A 22,551-nucleotide genomic window follows, 5' to 3' on the forward strand; every position below is an offset into this window, starting at 1 on the left:
GGTAGATCTGTGGCCTGGTCCTCCACAGCTGCAAGACTCCTGCCTAAAATAACACTGGGGACTAAGCCTACTGGCCTGCCCCTCTCTGCTAGGACTTCTCTGAGTGTGGAGGTCTTGGCTTGGATTTTGGGGCACAGGCTCCAGAGATGACATTGCCCTTTACAGGGGAGGATGCCCTTCAGGGGAAAGATACTGTCTGGGGAGGTGAATGGGATTTGGGGAGGACAAGGCACTTTGGAGAGAAGGAGTCATGTTGGGATTGAGGATGCCCTTTGGGTAGGGGGACTCCATTTAGGAGAGAATGGCATTGGAATAGGTTGCCCAGGGAAGTGGTGGAGTCACCATCCCTGGGGGTGTTTAGGGAAAGGTTGAACATGGTGCTTAGGGACATGGTTTACTGGGTGATACTGGTGGTAGGGGGATGTTTGGTCCAGATGATCTTGGAGGTCTCTTCCAAACCTAATGATTGTATGATTCCATTTGTGTGGGCAATGCCTTTTGGTGAGGAAGGTGTCATTTGCAGGGGAGGCTGTCCTTTGGGCAGGACACTCTTTGGGGAGGAGGACTCCCTTTGCACAGGCCATTTTGAGGGCTTGGAGACACCCTTTGCAGGCGAGAGGACATCCTTTGAGAAGGACACCCTTTGGCGACAAGGTCACTCTTTGTGGGCAGTACCCCCTCCATGGGGTGCCACACACCCTCAGACAGCCCCTCAGAGCGGTGGGGCAGGCTCAGAAGCCCGGCCCCCCAGCGTAGCACGACCGGGGCCGCTCCGGGGCGGGCCCGGGGAAGCGGCGGGGCGGGGAGGCCGCGGCTCCCGCGTCCATTTTAAGGGCGGCTGCAGCGGGAGGCGGCGGGCGCGGCGCCATGGCAGGGTGGGCGCTGTGGGCAGCGGCCGTGGTGCTGGCGGCGTTGCCCGCCGAGCTGGTGGCCGACACCCCGGCCAACTGCTCCTTCGCCGACCTGCTGGGTGCCTGGCAGCTCCGTGTCTGGCGGGGGGGCGGCCGGCACGGCAACTGCTCCCAGGCGGGTGAGAGCGCGGCGGCCCCGTCCCGTTCCCCTTTTCCCCGCCTGGGTGGATCTGGGTGTGGGGGTCCCCGGGTGTGGGTCGGGGTCCCCTAAAGCTCTGTGGAGGGGTCTCCGAAAGCTTCCACGCCGCCAGGCCTGAAAAGCGAAACTGGCGGTGAGGAAGCGGGTGCCTGCCTCCGGTGTGCTTGTTTGCAGGCGGCTTGTTTACTTTTTTTTTTTTTTTTTTTTTTTTTTTAATCTGGGGCAATTCCTTGTAGCTCTCGACACTTGGTTGCCAGCAGCAGCTCGCTAGCAGCGTGTTATTTAAGGTTTTTGGTTTATAATGCCCGCTTTGGTGGTAGTGGGGCCCCCACATGCTGCTGGTTCTGCCAGAGCCTGAAGCAGCGTGCAGAGGTTGGTGCTGACCTCTTGCCAGCTGGCCTTAAGGCAAAAAGGGGCTGATCTGAATTAAACAGTGTGAAAATTATCCTGTCTAGCTCAGGGTGACCACTGTGGGCAGCCCTGTTACAGCACTCCCCTTTTTGTTGTTGTTTATTTTGATTTATTCTTGTGTTATTATCTTTCTTCTATATTTTTGATTTGGATTCACCTGGACCTTTCTGTTTTTCTGCTGCCTCATGCTGGTTTGCTTCCTCCTTCACAGCTCCAGATGTCTTTCCTCTCAGCTCAGCCTCTCCTGAAAGTGGCTCTTAACAAAGTGGCTCTTAAGTGGCAAAGTGTGGTGTTGCTCCTGGGCTACACTGGTGTCCCAGGAGGCACCCAGCCGTAAAAGCTTGACTCTGGTAACAGCAGGAGAAGTAAAAACAGCATTTCTCTTGGGAGCATAATAGTAGCGAGGAGTTATTACTTGATTATTATTTTACAGTATTATTTTAAAAGTAGTGTTAATGCATTGCATCTAAACTGTCTGCATTAGTTTGATCCCATCAGGCAAGTGTCAGGTGAGAATATGAGAGGTAAAGCTGGACCTGGCAGGGTTTGGAGCAGTGCTGTGAGGTAGTGTGGTGGCTGATACCTGAAACCACATGTTTAAGAGGAAGATTTGTCACTGCAGACACACTGTCTTGAGTGACAGAGCATACAAATCCTATGTAGCAGTGCATCAAGTTACATCTAAATAAGCTGATGCTTTCCTGAAACAGCTGTTTGGTACTGCTGCTGTTAGTAATTAAATGTGCAAATACTGTCTAGCATTGCAGAATGAAAATGTTCATGGTGATAGGTAAGTGAGGTCCCTGAGGTGTGTTTGCTTGATGCCTTTTTGCAGGAGGCTTTATGCAGCAAGTGTATTTTAGTGTATTTTGGAAAAAAAAAAAAAGATGCTCTTTACTAGTTTGTATTTTAATTGTAATCTTTGCAATGATTTTCTTTCTTTCTCGCAGGGCCTGTGGAAAAAACAGTACTTGTGAATCTTCAGAAGTTAGATGTGGCTCAGGATAGTTTGGGCAATTATGGTTTCTTCACTTTGATTTACAATCAAGGCTTTGAAATTGTGCTAAACAACTACAAGTGGTTTGCATTTTTTAAGGTGAGTTAACTTGTGGTCTGCATCAGTGACTGTTGCTAAAAGATCTTGTTTTTCTGTTTAGATGCTGAGCGCCATAGTAGAGAAGTGAGAACACTTTCTCTTTGCCTGGATAACCAGACAAGTGGCTGTTTTCTTACATTAAGAACAATCAAAAATGTTTGTTGGTGGCTGGGTAGGGAGAAAAGGGTAGAAGAGGTATTTGAAAAATCTGGTAACAATGCTTTAGCTTCTGATTCTGGGTATGCTTGCTTCAACTGAAGACCTTCATGAAGCTAACTCTCCCAGTAGACTGGGAATAATAGCCTTTTCAGTTTTCTTCCTGACAGCTTGCATACAAATGAAATACCAAACATAATTGCTTTTATCTTTCCGTAAAGATGTTCTCAAACTTATGAAATGTACCCTTCGCACTGTAGAAAGGTCATCTGTTGTGGTTTAACCCCACCGGCAGCTAAACACCACACAGCCGTTCGCTCACTCTCCCCCCTCCCTCTCTGGGATGGGGGAGAGAAATAAAGACAGTTTATTAAGACAGGAAAATAATAATAATAATAATAACAATAATGATGATAATAGTACTACTAATAATAATGTGCACAAAACAAGTGATGCACAATGCAATTGCTCACTACCCGCTGACCGATGCCCAGCCTAACCCTGAGCAGTCCGGCCCCCTCCCCCGGCTACCCACCCCTATATATTGTTCAGCATGACCCCAGATGGGATGGAATACCCCTTTAGCTAGTTTGGGTCAGCTGTCCTGGGTCTGTCCCCTCCCAGCTCTTGCTGCACCCCCAGTCTGCCTGTTGGCAGGACAGAGCAAGAAGCTGAGATGTCCTTGGCTTGGTGTAAGCACTGCTCTGCAACAATTAAAACATTGGCATGCTATCAGCACTCTTCTCATCCCAAGCCAAAACATAGCATTCTACCAGCTACTAGAAAGAAAATTAACACTGTCCTAACTTAAACCAGGACACCTGTCTTCCACTTTGGAGGATTTTCTAGGAGCTGTAATTCTTATGTCAGAGTAAGCCTTAAATCTTCAAGGAACCTTCCTACCCCCTAGAACTTTTTTTTTTTTTCTTAGTAATACTGTATTCTCCAGTCCCTGTTAATGACCTCAGATCAAGCTGGAAACAACTAGTAGTCAGGGGATAGACCAGCGAAGGCCCACTTGCTAAAGAGCACTCTGCTGGTCAGCTGAGGAATGGCATTATGAATCTGGAGGGTGGCTTGAAACAATCTGCATGATAACTTGGATACTTGAGACACATGTTCTGTGCAGCAGGACTGCTCAGACACTGAGTGCGGCCCTCAGGAGTAGTGAGTATGTTCCTTGGTTATTTTAGAAGGTGTGATCCTGTGTTTGGTTTCAGATGAATTGATAGTAAACACCCAGGCCTTGTCCAAGCATAAAATCTCTGAACCTTGGCTAGTTGTAAGGAAGGTAAAGAAATGACTTTTGTTTTAAATTGGCTTTCTGGGAGCTATTGTAGATAGTTTATTTCACAGCAGCTATTTTCATGTCATTGCTTTCAGATGCTAAGAAAAGTGAGTGATCTTTTCTTCCGGGGAGACATAGTCATTTCTGTTCAGTAAGGTAAAGCTCAGTGAAGCTCTAAATGAACTGTAGCTTCCTCTGTGTCTATTGGAGTCCACTTAAGTTAAAAAGAAAGGACGGGGTAGGTTGTTTTAAGACTGTCAGTGGTGTTTTTTGCACTTTAAAAAAAAAAAAAGTAGCCTTTTATCCAGAGGTATTACTGTTTTAAGACAGAGTCTTATATTTGAGCAAGAGCAAAGTTGGAGAGAGAAATACCCGATTGACTTTCTCTCATCTGTAGATATCATCGAGATAGTGACACTAAGCTACCATGATGCATATGCCCCGCTTTGGCAGATGATACAACAAAAACTACAGACAGTGAAGAGTACTCTAATTGAACAGATTTGCCTTTGAAACTTATCGGACAGGGACACTCTGCAAGCTTTCCTACAGTGGGAGAGTGCCCACCTTAAAAGTTACAGGAATTGATGCCTCTATGAGGGTAGTGGACTGCTGTATGTTGTAGTATTACCATATGAAGCTTGAATTCATGAACATCTCCAGCAGCTAGAATTCAGCAATCGTTGCTGTCCTTGGTGGGCTCATAAAACCATAATTAAGGTTGGAAAAGACCCCCAAGTTCATCTAGTCCAACTGTCCCCTCTACCATCAATATTACCCTGTCGTGGCTTAACCCGGCCGGCAGCTAAACACCACGCAGCCATTCGCTCACCCTCCCCCTCCCTCTCTGGGATAGGGGAGAGAAATGGAAAGTGAAGCCCGTGAGTTGAGATAAAGACAGTTTAATAAGACAGGAAAATAATAATAACAATAATAATAATAATAATACAATGGTGATAATAGTACTACTACTAATATGTACAAACAAGTGATGCACAATGCAATTGCTCACCACTCGCTGACCGATGCCCAGCCTAACCCCGAGCAGTCCGGCCCCCTCCCCCCAGCTAGCCACCCCTATATATTGTTCAGCATGACCCCAGATGGGATGGAATACCCCTTTAGCTAGTTTGGGTCAGCTGTCCTGGGTCTGTCCCCTCCCAGCTCTTGCTGCACCCCCAGCCTGCCTGTTGGCAGGACAGAGCAAAAGGCTGAGATGTCCTTGGCTTGGTATAAGCACTGCTCTGCAACAATTAAAACATCGGAGTGTTATCAGCACTCTTCTCATCCCAAGCCAAAACACAGCATTCCACCAGCTACTAGGAAGAAAATTCTGTTCTAACTGAAACCAGGACATCTAAACTACATCATCTTAGGAGAGGCAGTTCGACTGACAGGTGGGAATCCTGAGGCTGATACCTTACACTGAAATGCAGTTGTTTCACAAGTCAGTAGGGTGAGCAGTTGAGGAGGTGTTGATTATCAAACTAATCCTTTAATGTGATTTGTTTAATCACAGAAACAGTGGCCTGATCCAGAATGCTAGGCACCAACTTGAAGGCACTTTAGAGTCTCTGAAGGCTTTATTTACTGTTACTTTTCACTTGTGAAATATCTTCTCGGAAGATGAGATCTAAGTCAAGTGACCAATAAGTGCTGATTTAATATCTTCCTTGGCATTTGTGAAAAGGAAGTACTCTGATAAGTTCTGTTAAGCAATATATCAAAAATAGTAGAATGCCCCAAAAAGGGTGCAAAAGGGATTATGAAAATTCTAGGAGACATGACTGAAGAGTGGCTTAGGATACTTCATTTGCTCAGCTTAGAACAGACTGAGAAGTGACCTCATTGCTGTCTACAGCTTCCTCTTGAAGGGAAGCAGAGAAGAGAGGTAATCTCCTCTCTGGTGACCAAGCGATGGGACAGAAGGGAATGGCATGAAGTTGTGTCAAGGGATGTTCATATTTGGTTATTAGGATGTTCATATTTGGTTATTAAATTTTTTACTGAGGTTGTGGTTGGGCACTAGAACAGGCTCCCTAAGGAAGTGGTCATGGTCCCAAGCCTGTCAATGTTCAACAAGTGTTTGAACAATGCTCCTTGATGCTGTCCAACTCTTAGGTTACCCTGTGGAGATATGAGTTGGACTTGATGATCCTTGTGGGTCCCTTCCAAACCAGGGTGTTCTGCGATTCTATGACTTGGTTGTCATAGAATAATATGGTCTGAAAGGAACTTCAGGACATCTTAAGATCCAACTTGTTATTCAAAAACAGAGTGAAATGCATACCTGAGTATTAGTAATGCACGTTACCTTGCATTTCACTAATGTGAATCTGTCTTAGTCTTTCGTAAGTAAAAGGGTTCAGTGTTAGTTTTGCAGTTGCTTTTGATATTGAGAAATAGGAAGCTTGCTTATCCCATTGTTTAGTGGTAGGGATTCCATCAGCTAGACATGCTTAATTTGAAGACTTCTTTCCTTAAAAATTATAGAGAGGATTACAGCCTAAGTAAGTAAGTTACCCTCTGTAATCTTTCGTTCATGTTATTGCTGTAAAAGAAACCACAGATTACCAAAATGGAAGTAGAGTGGCTAAAGGAGTATGAGGAAATATAGCAGCACGTGATAAATGCATTTTTTTTCCCTTCAGACAGCTAGTTGACTTTGGGCAAGAATTTGTAATACTGATCATCACTGAACTTATTTCACAATTGTCAGTGGTCACTAGAGTAGAAATGGTTCCTTACAAACCGCCTGGCCTTATGACGTGTTGATTTTTTTTTTAATCCAGTAAATGTTGCATTACACATGAAATAGAAATACAAAATATCTAGTCTTGATTAAAAACTGAAAATGGTTTCTTCCCTCAAATGCAATTTACACTCTTCTAGGATTGATTCCATTGCCGTCTCCTATAAAACTTCTAGGGGAAGATAAAATACCCAGTTCAGAGCACACTTAGAAGTTTTTTTTGAAGAATGATTGCTTATTGTTTAAAATAACCCTACCATTTGCACCCGTAATAACTTAATCATAGCAGACTTCACTTGCTTAGTGTTGGTCATAATCTAGCAGTCCTTGGAGTAAAATAGGGTGAACTAGAAAGCTAGAGATGGCCTTCCTACCTGGAAATGGAGCAGGGAGCAAGAGGAAAGCATGAAAGTCGTTTCTTAGAATATTGCGTAGCCTTGATTACTATTTAGAATGTGGTAAGTCATTAGATGCGGTCCCTTTGGAGTTCATGGAAAGGAAGAATTATCAGTCTGCCAGCACTCTTGCTTTATAGCAAGAAGATACAGAATTGTTATGTCTAATGCAGAGTAATTGCATATTGGTTTTTATTACTTGATAAAATGACTTAGTTTTATTCTGAAATAACTTCCCAATTTACTCACTGTTATGAAGTTACAGATTCTGGATTGGCCTTTTTGATTCATGAACAGTTTGATTTTGATTTTTTGATTTCCAAAAGAAAGATCTTATATTTATGAGCCACTTTGGAAGAGAAACATAGTTTATCCTAGCATTTCAATAATTTAGACTATTTCCCACTTCTAAAACGTGTTTTTTGTTTTTTTTTTAATGTTAGAATTGTTATAATGTGATAATGCAGAAAATGAAACTCCAAGGCTGGTCTCATACCATCCCTTAAAACTTCTGCTCTTCTGAAAATGCCTACAGAGCAGCCATAACACAGAGTTTGCACATCTCCTTTTGTGGCTGTGGGTTTGGGCTTGTCAGGAAACCCATTGTTTTCTGTCATTGTTTTAAAGTTTGCTCATAAATTTTAAACTCAGTTTGCTGCACTGAAGTTAAATTATGTGGCTGAAAACCCAATTGCAACAGAACAGAAAGTATCCTGACTATACTATGATGCTTTAGCACTTTCTTCATACTCTGCCATTGAGCAGAGGACAGAGATGCTGGGCTAAATGCTGAGTTGTATTTCAGCCAATACAGTACTTTATGTGTCTCAAGCATAGAGGTTCAATGAAGTACTATCTGAACTTGCAGTGTATTTTTACTTAATGTCAAAGAATCAAACTTTTAATAACTAAAAGGAATGCTGTGGGCTTGTATAAACTGTGGCCTTAGCAGAGCTACTGCACTACATGAATACAGCCTGTTTGATAATGCACACTTCAGTTAGTTTTGTTTTTTTTTTTTTTTTAATAGTCATTTGTTCTTGTGACTTACTAAACAGCCACATACTCAAATTTTTGTAGGACCTCACAGACTTTACAAGCTATTTGTTCTTTCACCTGGAGACTATGGGCAAATGACTTTCAACACAAAAGGAGTGGATTGGGTGAGCTCAGCAATGCATTTGTTTTCCACAGATTGCTGTAATAGAATAAGTAAATAAGCACTAGCACTATTTTACTTTTATACTTTTGCATAGGCTTGTCTATCTAGACTTGCCAAGTTAAATGCAGTTTCTTACTGGATTTGTGCATTCTGCTTGTCACAAGTCATGGATATTCTGCTTGGTGTTTGCAGCACACAACTTGTTTGTTTATGGGATTGCACACTTACTTAATGTGTGCTGCTGAAACAGCACACATGCTGAACTTGGATGTGAAGTAAGTGTGCTGACGCCTGGCAGAAGCCTTAGCATGTGCTTCTGCTGGATAATATAAGGACTCTCTGTATGGCTACACAATATACCAGGCTGTAAAGTGTTTTTCAAGTGATAGCAATAGCAACAGCAGTGGAATAGTATAAAGAGCTAGAGTGAGTCTGAAAGGAAGATCAAGGCCTATTTGTTTCAATCATTTGATGTCTAATAAATGCTGAAAGAGGCTACTGCTTTGGAGAAAGAGTCTTGTAAAAATCTAGGTTTATCCCTTAAGTTTATCGGTATTACAGATTTGAAGGGTAGACCATCTGGTGGATAAGCAATTGGCTCGATGGCTGCACCCAGTGAGCAGTAGTCAATGGTTTTGTGTCCAGGTGGAGGTTGGTGACGAGTGGTGTCCCTCAGGGGTCTGTCCATAGACTGGTGCTTTTCAATAGCTTCACCAGTGACACAGGAGATGGGATCGAGTGCACCCTCTGCAAGTTTGCAGATGACATCAAGCTGAGTGGTGCAGTCAGTGCAACAGAAGGAATGGATGCCATCGAAAGGGACCTGGACAGGCTGGAGAAGCGGGCATGTGTGAACCACATGAGCTTCAACAAGACCAAGTGCAAGGTGCTGCACCTGCACCTGGGCTGGGGCAACCCCAGACGTGAGTATGCCCTGAGCGAAGAACTCACTGAGTGCAGCACTGCATAGATGGACTTGGGGGTTCTGGTAGGCAAAAGGCTCAACATGAGCCAGCAGTGTGTGCACTTGCAGACCAAAAGGCCAACTGCATCCTGGGCTGCATCAACAGAGAAGGGGCCAGCAGGTGTTTTTTTGATGTTGCTGAAATGTACATGCTAGAGTTGGTAATGCTATTTAATTCAGTAAATCAATTGAATGTTGATTTCTAACAATCTTAGTTGGACTCACATAGCTAGCAATATGATTCCTGCTGTTTCCCTGAAGTGTAAAAGTGAAAGCATAGATTCCTAAACTGCGTAATGCATGTTCTTTGGAAAAAAAAAAAAAAAAAAGCATATAGTTTGTGTTTGCTTGCAAGATAGTGTTTTGTTCTGATAGTCTCACTTTCTGTGCTTGTACAGTAGGGTATCTGCAATCCCGTTCTAGTTTAGAATGTACTTCCTGTATTAAAATACATAGCTGCACTTGTAAATTTGATGAGAAACAAGGGGTAAATCTTCCCAAAATTATTAGTGTATGGGGTAATTCTGCTTCCTAGAACTTGAGTTGGCTTTTTGCCTGAACATTGCTTAAACTGTGAACAACAGATTTAAGAGGAGGGGATGGCAGCCTGTGTATGTTGCAATGCTGTATCCTGCAAGGTCTCCGTCCTTTCTTTCCTGTTAGGGAGATTTAAAACTTAAAACTTGAAACAGTTAATTTTACCAACACTAGAATTACATTTAGATTATGTTGTGATGACCTACGCAATCAAGACCAATAAAATATCGGAAAGTTTACCTGGGTTCAGGTATCTAATAGCAAGCCTTGAAGTTCAGGTACATGAAATCTTCTAAGGTTAGGATTGGAATTGTTTAGCTGACTTCTGGCATTAAATGAAGTCATGTGAGATGTCTCACTAGAAAAAATGTTTGAAATGGAATTCAAGTTTCGTGTTTTCAAGTCTTAGAATTTGAACTGTGAGTGTAGTTTGTGTGACTTTTCTACAGGATTTGTTCTGAAACGGTCAGATTATGTTGGATTGAGTGTACTTGAAGCTGCAAAAATGAACATTGGCTTATGAAACTATCACATAGCATGGCTGCAGTGGTCTGCTATCACCTTTTTTTTTTTTTTTTTTTTTTTTTTTAACAAAAAAGAGGAAACCATGTTTGTAAGACAGCAGAGAAAGTGGATGCAGTAGTAGTCCAGCAATTGCTGGTGGTCACTGCTGCATGGCTGTTATCCTCTGAAGCGTGCTGTTCTGCTGGGAGTTCTGCAGGTGTGGTGGTCTGCCAGCAGCTTCGGTAGTTCAGCGCCATAATTCATATGCATGTGAGTTGGTGATTGTGTAGCTGGTGGTACCGTACTGAACCAACTGCTGAAGTTGGTCATCCCCCTGTCTGCCTGTGCTTTGAGCACCTAAAGCAGATCCTCTAAAACTGGTACTTCCAGATTTGCTAAATCTATCCTTGTTAGAGCTCTACTCTGATCTGGGTATGAAATCCTACATGTGGTTACCAATGTAATACTGATTTAATTGTGTACCCTTCAGGAGTAAGCAGTTGGTGTCATTGTTATGGCAGCAATGACTTTGCAATCTCAGTTTGGCTCTTAAAACACATTGCTCATTTGGGAGTTAGCTGGTTCTAGGAATTAAGCACAAATGCTGTTTAATGGCAAATGTTGTTGAACAATGGACAAACAAGGCAAGTTGTAGTTTCAATTTGCAATTTGGCTGATAACTCACTACCTTTTTTTCTCAGTGTGAATAAGTCCTAAATCTGTGCTGCTTGTTATGAATTAATATAATTATTTGTGCTAGACAGGATCTGCATCTGAATGGTATCGAAAGCAGGCCTGTTCATTGATACCATTCAGGATCTGCATCTGAATGGTATCGAAAGCAGGCCTGTTCATTGAGTATTTTTCAAGTATTCAGCTTCAAGGCCATCAATAATGGTTGTGCATAGTCTTGTTTAAATCTAGGCATGTTAGGTCACCCTGTTTGGCAAAGAGTGGGTTGGACTAGATGATATCCAGAGGTCCCTTCCAACCTCAACCATTCTGTAAAATCAGGCAGCTCTTAAAAAGGGCAAGTAGGTATTCATTTACACTATCGTGTGGAGCTAAATAAAGTGCTTTCATGGTAACTTATTGATGCAAAGTCAGTAACTTTTTGTTTGCTTATGTATATTTCAGTAATGCTGTTGTGAAGAGGGTATTTCTCAAAAGTTATCTCTGGACCTTGCCCTTGTATTTGGCCAAGTGTACTTCTGCCTGATATTGTGAAATCTTTCTTCACACTAAGATGTGATCAACAGAACAAAATAACAACTTATCCTTTTAGTGCCTGATCAACAAACATGCTTGTTTTGCTAGACAAGCATGGATTTAGATGTGAAGCCTCTGCAACTTCCAAACTGGGGACCAAGTAAACTCCCGTTGTTCTAAAACAGTCAGAGGATTGAAACCTTTAGTTATACTCTTCTGATTGATAGACTTAATTATTTCATTGTCTTCTCCTTCAATTTTCCTGTCGAACCGTCATACTCACAAACTTGCTCTGTGGTCTATCTTGAGGCGCTTCCATTGCTGTAAGCCACCATCTTTTTCACTGAAGAGGCTGATCAGCATTTTGTTGAAATATATCTCCAAATCCATATATCATATGTACGTATGAAACTTGAACAGGATGGGATTTAATGAAGACTCCTTGGATTAGGAAACGTGGATTTCATTGAAGTAATCTATGATTAGAAAAGCAAAGGTAAAGGTTTTGTAGTATGAATTTCCAAGTTCCTGTGTAACTTAATACTAAACAGACTTGCGCCATGAAGGATGAACCTTAAAAGATTCCCCATCCCCACCCTTCATCCCCCTGAAAAGGCATTCTACTAAGAAAGAATTGCTAATTTAGTAAACTTTTTCATGTAGCTGGGTAGCATGTTAGTTAGCATGTTAGTTGTAGGTGTCGTATGCAGATGTACTTCACTGAATAGATTCATGTATTATTATTCTTCCGTGGTGGAATGAAGACCCATGGACTTGTTACTTGATGCTTTAGTAACGCTCTCCTACTCCCCCCCCCCAATTCCTATTGAATTGCACTCAATGGATCATCCTTTTCGTCTTCAAACATTTGCAGCAGACTATGGTTACTTTTGACTAGATAGGGATGTGGTGCAAGAATCCACAGGGGCCTTGAACAGAATGATAAATGTTAAGATGTCTATTACACTTTATCTAGAAAATTAGCTGTTCAGCCCAAAGAATTACTATGCATTAGTCGATACAAGTACTGATACATGGTATGTTGTTAAAGGTGCAAGTCACAGTCCTTTAGCAAGTTGATAAAACTGTTTTCTCTCATTTACCTGATGTTCTCCTGATGCTTTCTTTTGAAATCAAACATGATGTGGGTTGATCTAGAATGTTTGGCCACTTCCTCTGAAACAGAACAGAAAGCAGCTGGGTGCATAGGGACTACTGGTATGCTAGCAAGTGCAAGTATTTAACACAACATAACTTCTTCACATTACAGTATAAAAAGGAAGGCCAGAAGGTAACCAGCTACTGTAATGAGACTCTACCAGGCTGGGTACATGATGTACTTGGCCACAACTGGGCTTGCTTCAGTGGACAGAAGATTTCTTCATCTCCCTCAGATGTTCACGTAAACCAGCTACCTCTCCATAAACCCCAAGGAAGGTAAGCAACAGATAAGTGACCTTTCACTGGATAAAACATTAGGTAACTGTGCTTCAGGATTCAGCAGAAACCATATGGATCGGTTCTGTGGCTGGGGATGAAATTAATGCCAGTGGTAATGTTGGAATAAACCTTGAATGTACAAAGACAGGGGAGGCTGTGCCAGTCATATCACACAGATGCTCCTTCAGTCTGTGTTTTCCTGCAGTTACAGTTGAAGCCCAATTACAAAACTGGCATGTCTAAAAGAGGTGGTTGTATCCTGCCAGTTCTAGGCTGTCTTAAATTTCAGAAACCTTGCTTTGATCCAATGATTGCATAGCTACTTATTAATACATAGCAGAAGACTAGTCCAGAATTAGAGCCTTCTCTATATTTAGTTTGGAGAATGTTTTTACATTTCAATCCCTGTTGCTTTCTTATCATGCTGTTTCATTTCTTGTTTGCAGACTTTCAAGCAGACGCTATGTGCACAACTTTGACTTTGTAAATGCTATCAATACTCAACAGAAGTCCTGGAGAGCAACAAGATACAAGGAGTATGAGAATTTTGCCCTGGAAGAGCTAACTAGGAGAGCTGGGGGTCTCTATTCCAGGACTTCAAGGTACTGCAGCCTTTTGCTTTCTCATAAAGCTACATCCACTGCTGCCAAGAATCTGCTTGTATTTATTTATCTTGACCTTTCTTAGCTGGGTTTTGTCTCGTAGTTTAGATGTTTAATGTTTCAAGCCCTTCATCTCACTTTCATGGAGTTCCAACATATTTCACCGTTTGAATGAATATTCTTAAAACTGTTGTGTAAAGCAGTTGTGACAAATGGGGTTACCCACCCTTTAATTTTGCCCAGTAACTTTCTAGTGTGTTCATACCCACAAAGAAGTGGGGACAGTGTTAGGTGCAATCTCACACACCTGTCTACCCGTCAGTAGTTTTCCATAGCCTCAAGCCTGTGCAAGACAGTCTTCCTGGTCCTCCTAGTTCATAATTGCAATTAAAAAGCAGTATTCTGTTACTAAACACAAATAATGAAGTTTTTCTGAAGGGAGTTCTTGGTTACTTTGGCAACTTGCCTTGCCAGCAGCCAGGGTACTCCCTGCTGGGAGTGTAGTGAAGTAGAATGAAGTAGCCTTGTGAGTATATTTAAGGTCTTGCAGGTCACATGACAGAGTTGCAATAAGAATGGATGCATGGTTCTCCTTCTTATAATTCTTTAATGTGAGAACTAGAGTTCTTTGATTCAGAGTTTCCCTTTGGCTTTTTTACCTTTATATTTTCACATTTTCTACTTCGATACTGCTGTGGGTAGAATGCTGCTGATTCTTCCAAGCTGTGTCAGTTGTATCTTTTTGGAAGAAAGTCATACAATACTGTAATTGACTTGCATGGGAGGATTGTGCAGATGATCATGATGTCATTTGTAGACAGATGTTTCCTTGTAGGTGGTGTTAAATACAAAAACCTCTTTGGAAACTGTTGCACCGTGCAGTCCTATGACAGAGTTTTGTCATGCTAATGCTTTCAGAACAGACTCCAGTGCCTGGTGTTTGTGAATGACACTTGATGCACAAGTTATGGGATGAGCATCAGGTTGTGAATGCTGCATGCAGGAAGCTCTTGGCTTGCTGGTACATGAGCATCACTTGGCTGCAAGTGGTAAATGAGGACAAGTAGCACTTAGTGCTGCTTTAATAGTCACAGTAAAAACTTGCTCCAGGGAAGTCTCTTGGGCAAGTGGGACTGCATTTTTTGAAGTGTTGATATAAGCCATGACATAGTGTCTGCAATTAAACAGTCTGTACTTGCTGTCAATGCATGCTGCTGAGGCGAGGTGCCCTCTGCAGATAGAGATTCTGCATACCTGGTTGTAGAAGAGAGATCAAAGAGCTGTTGCAGAACTACATTGCTACCGTTGCTGAGAGTTACCTTGGCACTTCTGATTAGTTCAAAAGTATTTGACCTAACCAGCTTGTAGATGCTTCATAATACAGTTCACTCTGGGAGGGATTTGAGTAGGTCTTGCATCCTGCTGAAACTAACCTTTTGAGATTGACGCCCACTCAGCCTTGATGGAGACTATTTCAAATCACTTAGTATGAAACTAAGCAACCAGTAGAAGCTGGAAGATGGCAACAGTGTTACATGATCATTTCCTTACCTACTGTGATATGTTACTCAGAAGTATATATTTTTTTCTTATTTTTTTAGACCAAAGCCAGCACCTCTAACACCTGAGTTACTCAAAAAAGTTTCAGGCTTACCAGAATCCTGGGACTGGAGAAATGTGAATGGTGTCAATTATGTCAGCCCTGTTCGGAATCAAGGTAAAAACAAACAAACAAACAAACAAAAAAAAAAAAAAAAAAAAAAAAAACTCTGGATGAAATGCTCTAGAGTTCCTTAGATACGCTGAGATACTTAGATACCCCTTAGAACTCTGTATCCTGCTGTTAGCAAGATCTTATCCCACTTTTTTAGTGTCCTGTAGTTGATAGATGGTATCTTTACTATGAATAACTTGTGGAAACTGGGTGGAGTTCTGGGTGGCAACATTTGGCCAAAATAGAAGGTGCTAGTGGTGGCAGTGCTGTTATCCAAACAGCAGGGTCTTTGGCTGGAGTGAAAGCCAGCAACCACAGTGCTCTGCATAAAGACAGTTGTCAAGACTTGTCCAGATAGTCACAGTCATGGCTTTTTGCATGCTGACAGAACTGATCTATGTTTAATTATTTACTTAAATCCTGCTGATGGCAAATTAGCACACAGCTTTAATGAATAAATCCATGAAAATTGTTTATGCTACTCCCAAATTGTATCACTTTCCTAACTTTAGGAGTTGCTTAAATGGCTAGTTGCAAGAAGAGCTGTTGGTGTGAAAAATATGTATGCTGATAGATACATAATACCTGTGGAAAAACAATGTGTTAAACATACCAAAATGGTGTTCTTCTACTCTATAGGCAGTAGTTTTACAGCATTGTGATGCAAGATACCTGTTCTACCTCTTAATTAGATACCTATATACTGGAAAGCAGATGTGGACTAAGTTAATATGTCCCTTTCCTATATTTACAAACAAATTTGCATATGCTGGTAGCTATCCAGTTACAACTTTTAGGGGAACAGAATATATTTCTTGCCACCATGCTAATGCTACTTAAATTACTGGTCCTTGGTTTATGGTTTAGTTTTCTGCCAAATTCTGCCAGCTAGTTTCCTGGTAGCAAAAGCATAGAAAAGCTTGTGCATTCTTTGTGTAATACTGCAAGACATGGCAGGCTTTGTGGAACTAGAGTTGTCTCATATTGTAATACTTATTCTCTACTATATAGTCAAAGCTGATCTGAGTCAGGTTGCTTATAGAGCATTAATGGCCTTTTTCAGCCAAGAAACTTGTCTTCTAGAAGACAGCCCTGTCATTGTTTATCAAATTTACTAGGGGGAGAGGAGGGAAATGTTAGCTTTAGAGTTCCAATTTCTATGAGTTTCTGTAAGCTTTTTTTTTTCAGATCGAAGTACATGGATCAACTGATTTTTCACTATGTGCCCTTCTTACCCCTCATCATTTAACAACCCTTCGTGTTGAGTGAATAGAATATGATTTGGCTGAAGCTTTAGTTAACTCTGGAAGAGAATTTCTAGAAAGTCTCAGTAAAGGAGCTGCATTTGCAACTGTGACTCTAATAGTGTTAGTTTTAGATAGTGATTGTTTTCACATTAAGAGCCTCGCAAATACCCCTGTGGTAACAGGTTTAAAAAAAAATAAAGTGACTGCCGCTACAGACTTCCAGGTTGAAATGACTGCATTTGGTGTGCAAAGTACGCCAAAAATACAGCAGTTTTTTGCAGCACAGCACATCTTGTATGCTGTGACTGTACAATGAGTGGGAGGCACCTTTCACTGTTTCAGTTAGCCCCGCTGGGCAAAAAGCATTCTTGTTCAGGCTGATTTTTGCCCCTTTTCCTCAGAGATGCATCTACCTGAATGAAGGTACAATTTCAAAGTCTTGCTTTTGTAATAACTGTGCTTTTACACACCTACACAGTTCAGGAAAAAGTATTTTGTTTTGTTCCTCATGCCTCCCTCCTTTTCATAGCTCTGCAGTACTTGACTTTCCTACTGTCAGAAAACAAAAGGAAATCGGGCACCTTGGTGACAATCAGTAGATAAAATAGGACCTCATCCAAGGAATTGTCCTTTCCTGTGATTGTTGTTCTTCTACTTCCAAAGGCTTTTAATGTGTTACAGAAAGTTTCTAGGGAGTGAAGAGGCCTAAAACTAGAAGCAATACTAAATTTTGATTCAAAGGTAGGGAGACTTAGCTCTATGCCAGGCAACAGAAGGGAGATTTAAGTATCTCTGAAAAGCCAGCGTACAATTAGGTGTCCTTGGAAAGTAAGGGGAATGGGATGAATCCATTATATCAAACCCAGTGTTTATACCACTAGACTCTCCAAAGTGAGTTATTTTATGGGTAGTTCTAGAGGTGGAATACTTTTAACAGAAAGTTACAACATTAAATACATGGATAGTTCTAAATTTCAGCTTATCAGTATTCACTTAAAATAGTTCAGTGTCCCTTAGCAAATGTGCAACATAAAGGGTTATAGTCTGAGGCAGCAGGTTGTGAGCCTTCTCTGCTGTAACATGGTCTCTGTAGCTGCATTCTGTGTGAATAGCATGGATGTTAAATGATACTGCTGGAAAGTACTCAGGAGCAATATATTGTCTCTTATTCTCGAATAAACTCGGTGTTCCTTAAAAAATTGCTAAAAGTGTTTTGAACAGAACTGCTCACATGCTTAATAGCTAGATGTATATTTAAATTTCTTGTGCTATCAGTGTTCAACTTCTAATTGCTCTAAGATGGTCTTGCAGATTTTGACTCTTCTCAGTGCACTCCAGTAATAGCAGTACCTGAATGCAGGTGACTTACTTTGTTTATGTTACTGTCTACTCTTCAGGTTTTGTTTTTTTTTCTATTTCTCTCCTCAGCCTCATGTGGTAGCTGTTACGCGTTTGCCTCCATGGGCATGCTGGAAGCAAGAATACGTATCCTCACAAATAACACTCAGAAACCAATCTTTAGTCCCCAGCAGGTTGTGTCTTGCAGCCAATATTCTCAGGGTAAGTACACTAGTGCGTATGAAGTTAACTTTCAATAATAATGACACTGCAGAAGTATATTCATAATTTCCACACCTTTCTGTGAACCAAGTCACCTGGCAGGCTATATTTTAGTACTTGTTTTGAAAGTGGTAAATATTCCAGAGTTGCCAGCCCACCTTGCAAAGAGGTGGCATTGAACCAAGAGTTCATGGCCCCTCACTAAGGACATTACTGGATTTTATGTAGCTCTGCCTGAGAGATGGAGAACAGAGATTGAAGGAACAGGGCTGAAAACATATCTAGGTTGCAAGGCATGCCTAGAAAGAGAAACCAAGTATCCTAAAAGCATATTCAGAGAGAAGGAACATATGGGCAGGGGGAGATAAGCAAAAGCAATGACTAAGGCTTCAAATTTCCAAAGGAAGAATGGTACCCAGTATATGACAACTTTTTTACAGCATGTAACTAACTGCTGTTCCTGATGGGGTGTCAGGAGCAAATGGATGAGGAGGTGGTTCATGCATTTGTGTTCCCAGTACAACTCCAATGTGCTCTGAATTTTATTTTGTGTGTTTTAGAAAGATAGCTATATCTAATTGGAATACTAGGATTATCAGAGTCTTGTGTTCAATACTGTAATCTGTGTTTCAAGATTTGAGTAGGAAATTCTCCTACATCAAATAACTCTTGAAGTGAATTAACCAGATATTTTTTGTTTAGGTTGCGATGGTGGTTTCCCATACCTCATTGCTGGGAAATATGTCCAAGACTTCGGTGTGGTGGAAGAGGACTGCTTCCCTTACACAGCCCAAGATTCTCCATGCCTGTTCAAGCGTAGCTGTTACCACTACTACACTTCTGAATACCACTATGTTGGTGGTTTCTATGGAGGCTGTAATGAAGCCCTGATGAAACTTGAGCTTGTTCTGGGTGGGCCAATGGCTGTTGCCTTTGAAGTTTATGATGATTTCATGCTTTATAAAGAGGGAATCTACCATCACACTGGGCTGAAGGATGACTTCAACCCTTTCGAACTGACTAATCATGCTGTCTTGCTGGTGGGCTATGGTAAAGACCCAAGAAGTGGTGAGAAGTTCTGGATTGTCAAGAACAGTTGGGGCACCTCATGGGGAGAAGATGGTTACTTCAGAATCCGCCGTGGCACAGATGAATGTGCAATTGAAAGTATTGCAGTGGCTGCAACTCCTATCCCAAAACTATAAATGCGCAAGTGTTTGTCCAGTGCCTTTGTCTGAGAAGCAAATCCCCAGCCATAAGAACATACCATTGTGTTTTTTTAAGATACTATGATTGAAATACGTACCCTAGCTTAAACAGGAAAGCTTTAATAAAATTTTCCAGAACAGAGAAAACAGTTTCCCTGGGTGAGAGTATGAATACTGTAAGCTCTTCTATATGTACTGTAGGCTTCCTCTCTGGAATCTGACAGTAGATCACCTAGAATGCAGTTGCCATTTTGGTAACAGTGGTGATGGTTATTTGTCATTAGATAAACTTTTTTTTTTTATTTCATTCACCACTTGCATTTTCTTCCATGGACAATCTTGCACTCCAGATTTCAGAAGGAAGCAACTGCTACGATAATCTGCAGCTACCCTGAAAGGACATTGTAGTGCCTTATTTCTCAGAAATCATGAAGTCACTGCAATTTAGAACTTAAGTGCGCACTGGGGAGAGAGTGGGCAATTTCATTGATTAAAAGGAAATTTTAAAGCTTTAAGTGTCCTGCAAAAGCTGCAAGTTAAATCCTTATGACAAAAATCAATTCTATGTTTTGGGATGTTACTAAATGTTCCAGTTCTAGATTTTATTGCTGTGCTTTGCAATTGATCATCTCAGAGTTCAATAAAAAAAACACCCCATTCCTTTAGGAGTTTGTACTTGTGGAATTAGTTAGTTCTTTATTTCTGTGACCTATCTTAAGTTTTGAACTTGTCAAGAACTTGGTCCTTTACGAGGTTGTAAACTGACGGGGAAGGAGGATGAGAGGAAAGATGAACTAAAAATCATACAAGTGAGACCAAGGTTCTCAGCAACACAAGGTTGGCAATACCAAGCAAGACTGTCCAGGAGCATGGTAGTCCTTGCTGTGGATAAGGGACAACTTATTCAGTAAACTGGCTAGTTCCCCAGTAATTTCTGTTCATCTCTGCCGTATTAACTTTAAATATACAGGGTAGAAGAGTGGCACTGAGGAGGGGGGTTGCAACACTTGGAATGAGCCATTTCTTTCTAGATGAAACTTAGCAACAGTACTTAATTATTGCAGTACTGATCATTGCTGTTCCCATCAGTAGGTATGAGTGGCTTACAGATGAGGAGACCTTGTTTCTTGAGTAGAAAATAACTTTGGTAATCTGCTACAACAACTAATGACCAAACCAGTATTTTATATGTATAGAAAATACATCCTTCCCTCCCTCCCCCCCCTTTTTTTTTTAACGGCATGGGGAACTTTATAAATGTTTATAAATGGTTGTCTGTTTGTAATCAAAATGTTTCATTTAACTTAAGTGGGAAAACTCTTTTTTACTTCAAGAACTGCTTGACTCAAATTTGCTTTTACTGAGGGTCAGGGGAAGTATGGCTCTGTGGTTTTGGCTGTTCTTTTTGAACCTCCATGCCAAAAAATATCCAACCATGTTCACAAGATTCTCGAGAATAGTTTATATTGTCCATTGGATCTTACTAGCTGAGGCAAGTGGGGGTGGGAGGGAAGAGCAGGGCACTTTCAACTTATTCCTTTCCGCTTGGATTATGTGATACTGCTGCAAAACTGGACTATGTCCTGTAATGACTTAATGCTGTGGTAGGGGGTGCATTACACCAGGAGGATATGTAGTTCTCCCACACAACTATTTGCCTGAAATGCACAACCATGCATACATTTTCTTTTGTGTTCTCTTCCTGTTTCCTCCCATACTAGTGCTTTCCCTGGGAAAAATGTTGCTGGGGTGGGAGAGGCAATATTGCTCTTCTTTCCCCTTTTGTGGAATAGGGAGAGGGATGGCAGGGGCACAGCTTTCCCTTTGCAATCTATGCATGGTTTGTGTCTGCTGTGTTACCATGCATAATGAAATGGTGTGATGGTTCATGTGCTGATAAACAACTCTCAGTAGGTCACCCAACAACCTTTAAGCAGGGATTGATTTGAATTACAGTAATAAAACTAAAGCTGAAAATTGCTTGAAACAAAGCAATCAGGAATGAAAGAAATTTGTTGCCTGTGCTGTCATTATGGAAGAAAACAATACTGGCTGCACTGCAATGGCAGCAGCGTGCTGCCTGCTATATTGGTGTTAGAGCTACACAGCTTGACCTAATTTGGATGACAGCTTTTCTGTATGTCTGCAGCCATGCTGACACAGGTATGAACTCATAAGGTACAGAAGATGGTCTTCTATGTATAGGTGGTCTGCAGGCTTTCTCTGTCGCCTGCAACTGCTTGTAGTTTCACGACACAGGTACAATGCATTTTAAATGTCAAAATAAATGGGTATTTTCCTGAAGTTTTGGCTTTGCATGAATATGCTAGGATCTTGGATTTCTTTAATATCTCTAGTATTTATTAAGGAGATTAGCTTGAGAACAGATATAAAAGCTAGATCATCCTTATTAGTTGTACAGTGCATTGGCCGTTAGAAAATTGGATCTTAATTGACTCATCACCAAACTACTGCTGACTGTACTCTATTACTAATAGAGACTTGCTCTTCACCATACCTTTATTGATATTAGCTACATGTGTTTTAAAAAATATTTTATCTTCTTCTGTTAGAAATTCCTGTGTGTGTCTATATATCTGTCACTGCTTGTGTGTGACAGCAGCACTGATGCAAACTTGAGGATAGGAGAGTTCTCAGAGCTGTCTGTCACCATCACTGCCCCCAACAACTGTCATCAGATGTACTTCTTTGCCTCTGGCTGACTGCAGTATGTGAATGTCCCTGTTTTCTGTATTTCAAAGTTGCACAGAGAAATGTCAAGCAATCAGTCTGATGGAGCTGGCTATGTGGCCAACATGACTTAATTGGATCCTCGACTTTTATTTGGGATTATGAAGCTGAGCACAGAAAGTACATTATGGACCCAGATGCTGAAAAACAGATTTTTCTTCCCAGTGGCCAAACGAAATGCAACTACAAGAGTTGATAAACCTTTTCGTAACGGTGGCTATGGCACAGTTTCCCATCCTGGGTTGCAAGGAGCAAATTCTTCTAGGTCCTCAGGAGTAGAGAAGTGTTGGGTAAACTTGACTCTTAAGTACGGAAGATTGCAAATAAACTGCTACCCACAAAATAGACCAAATGAAGAGGCACAGGACTTTGCAACTCCACATTTTTTAAGAGACTGCAGTTTGTAACACTTCTACCTGCGCTATCTGGAGTAGCTTGAAATGGGGGAAGAAAGAACACATTTGACAAATAGGTCTTGCAGTGAACAAGTATCTATTTAATTTAT

The 22,551-nt window shown here is 41.4% G+C and overlaps 1 protein-coding gene across 1 annotated transcript; it reads left to right on the top strand.

The window, feature by feature from the left end:
• The first annotated feature begins 797 nt into the window (after positions 1–797).
• CTSC (cathepsin C) lies at positions 798–19,960 on the top strand. Its single transcript, XM_027467131.3, has 7 exons — positions 798–1,030; positions 2,412–2,557; positions 12,795–12,961; positions 13,411–13,566; positions 15,168–15,283; positions 17,956–18,087; positions 18,790–19,960. The coding sequence occupies exons 1-7, from the start codon at positions 868–870 to the stop codon at positions 19,290–19,292; spliced, it is 1,383 nt and encodes a 460-aa protein (XP_027322932.1). The 5' UTR covers positions 798–867; the 3' UTR covers positions 19,293–19,960.
• The last annotated feature ends 2,591 nt before the right edge of the window (positions 19,961–22,551 follow it).

This window comes from Anas platyrhynchos, chromosome 1, assembly GCF_047663525.1.
Source record: "Anas platyrhynchos isolate ZD024472 breed Pekin duck chromosome 1, IASCAAS_PekinDuck_T2T, whole genome shotgun sequence".
Classification (NCBI taxonomy): Eukaryota; Metazoa; Chordata; class Aves; order Anseriformes; family Anatidae; genus Anas; species Anas platyrhynchos.

Bases quoted from the DNA above. Each gene is read 5' to 3' on its own strand.
- CTSC (XM_027467131.3), top strand. From the start codon at position 868: ATGGCAGGGTGGGCGCTGTGGGCAGCGGCCGTGGTGCTGGCGGCGTTG. The intron at 1,031-2,411 runs GTGAGAGCGCGG...TCTTTCTCGCAG, and splicing joins CGGCAACTGCTCCCAGGCGG to GGCCTGTGGAAAAAACAGTA. The intron at 2,558-12,794 runs GTGAGTTAACTT...TTCACATTACAG, and splicing joins AGTGGTTTGCATTTTTTAAG to TATAAAAAGGAAGGCCAGAA.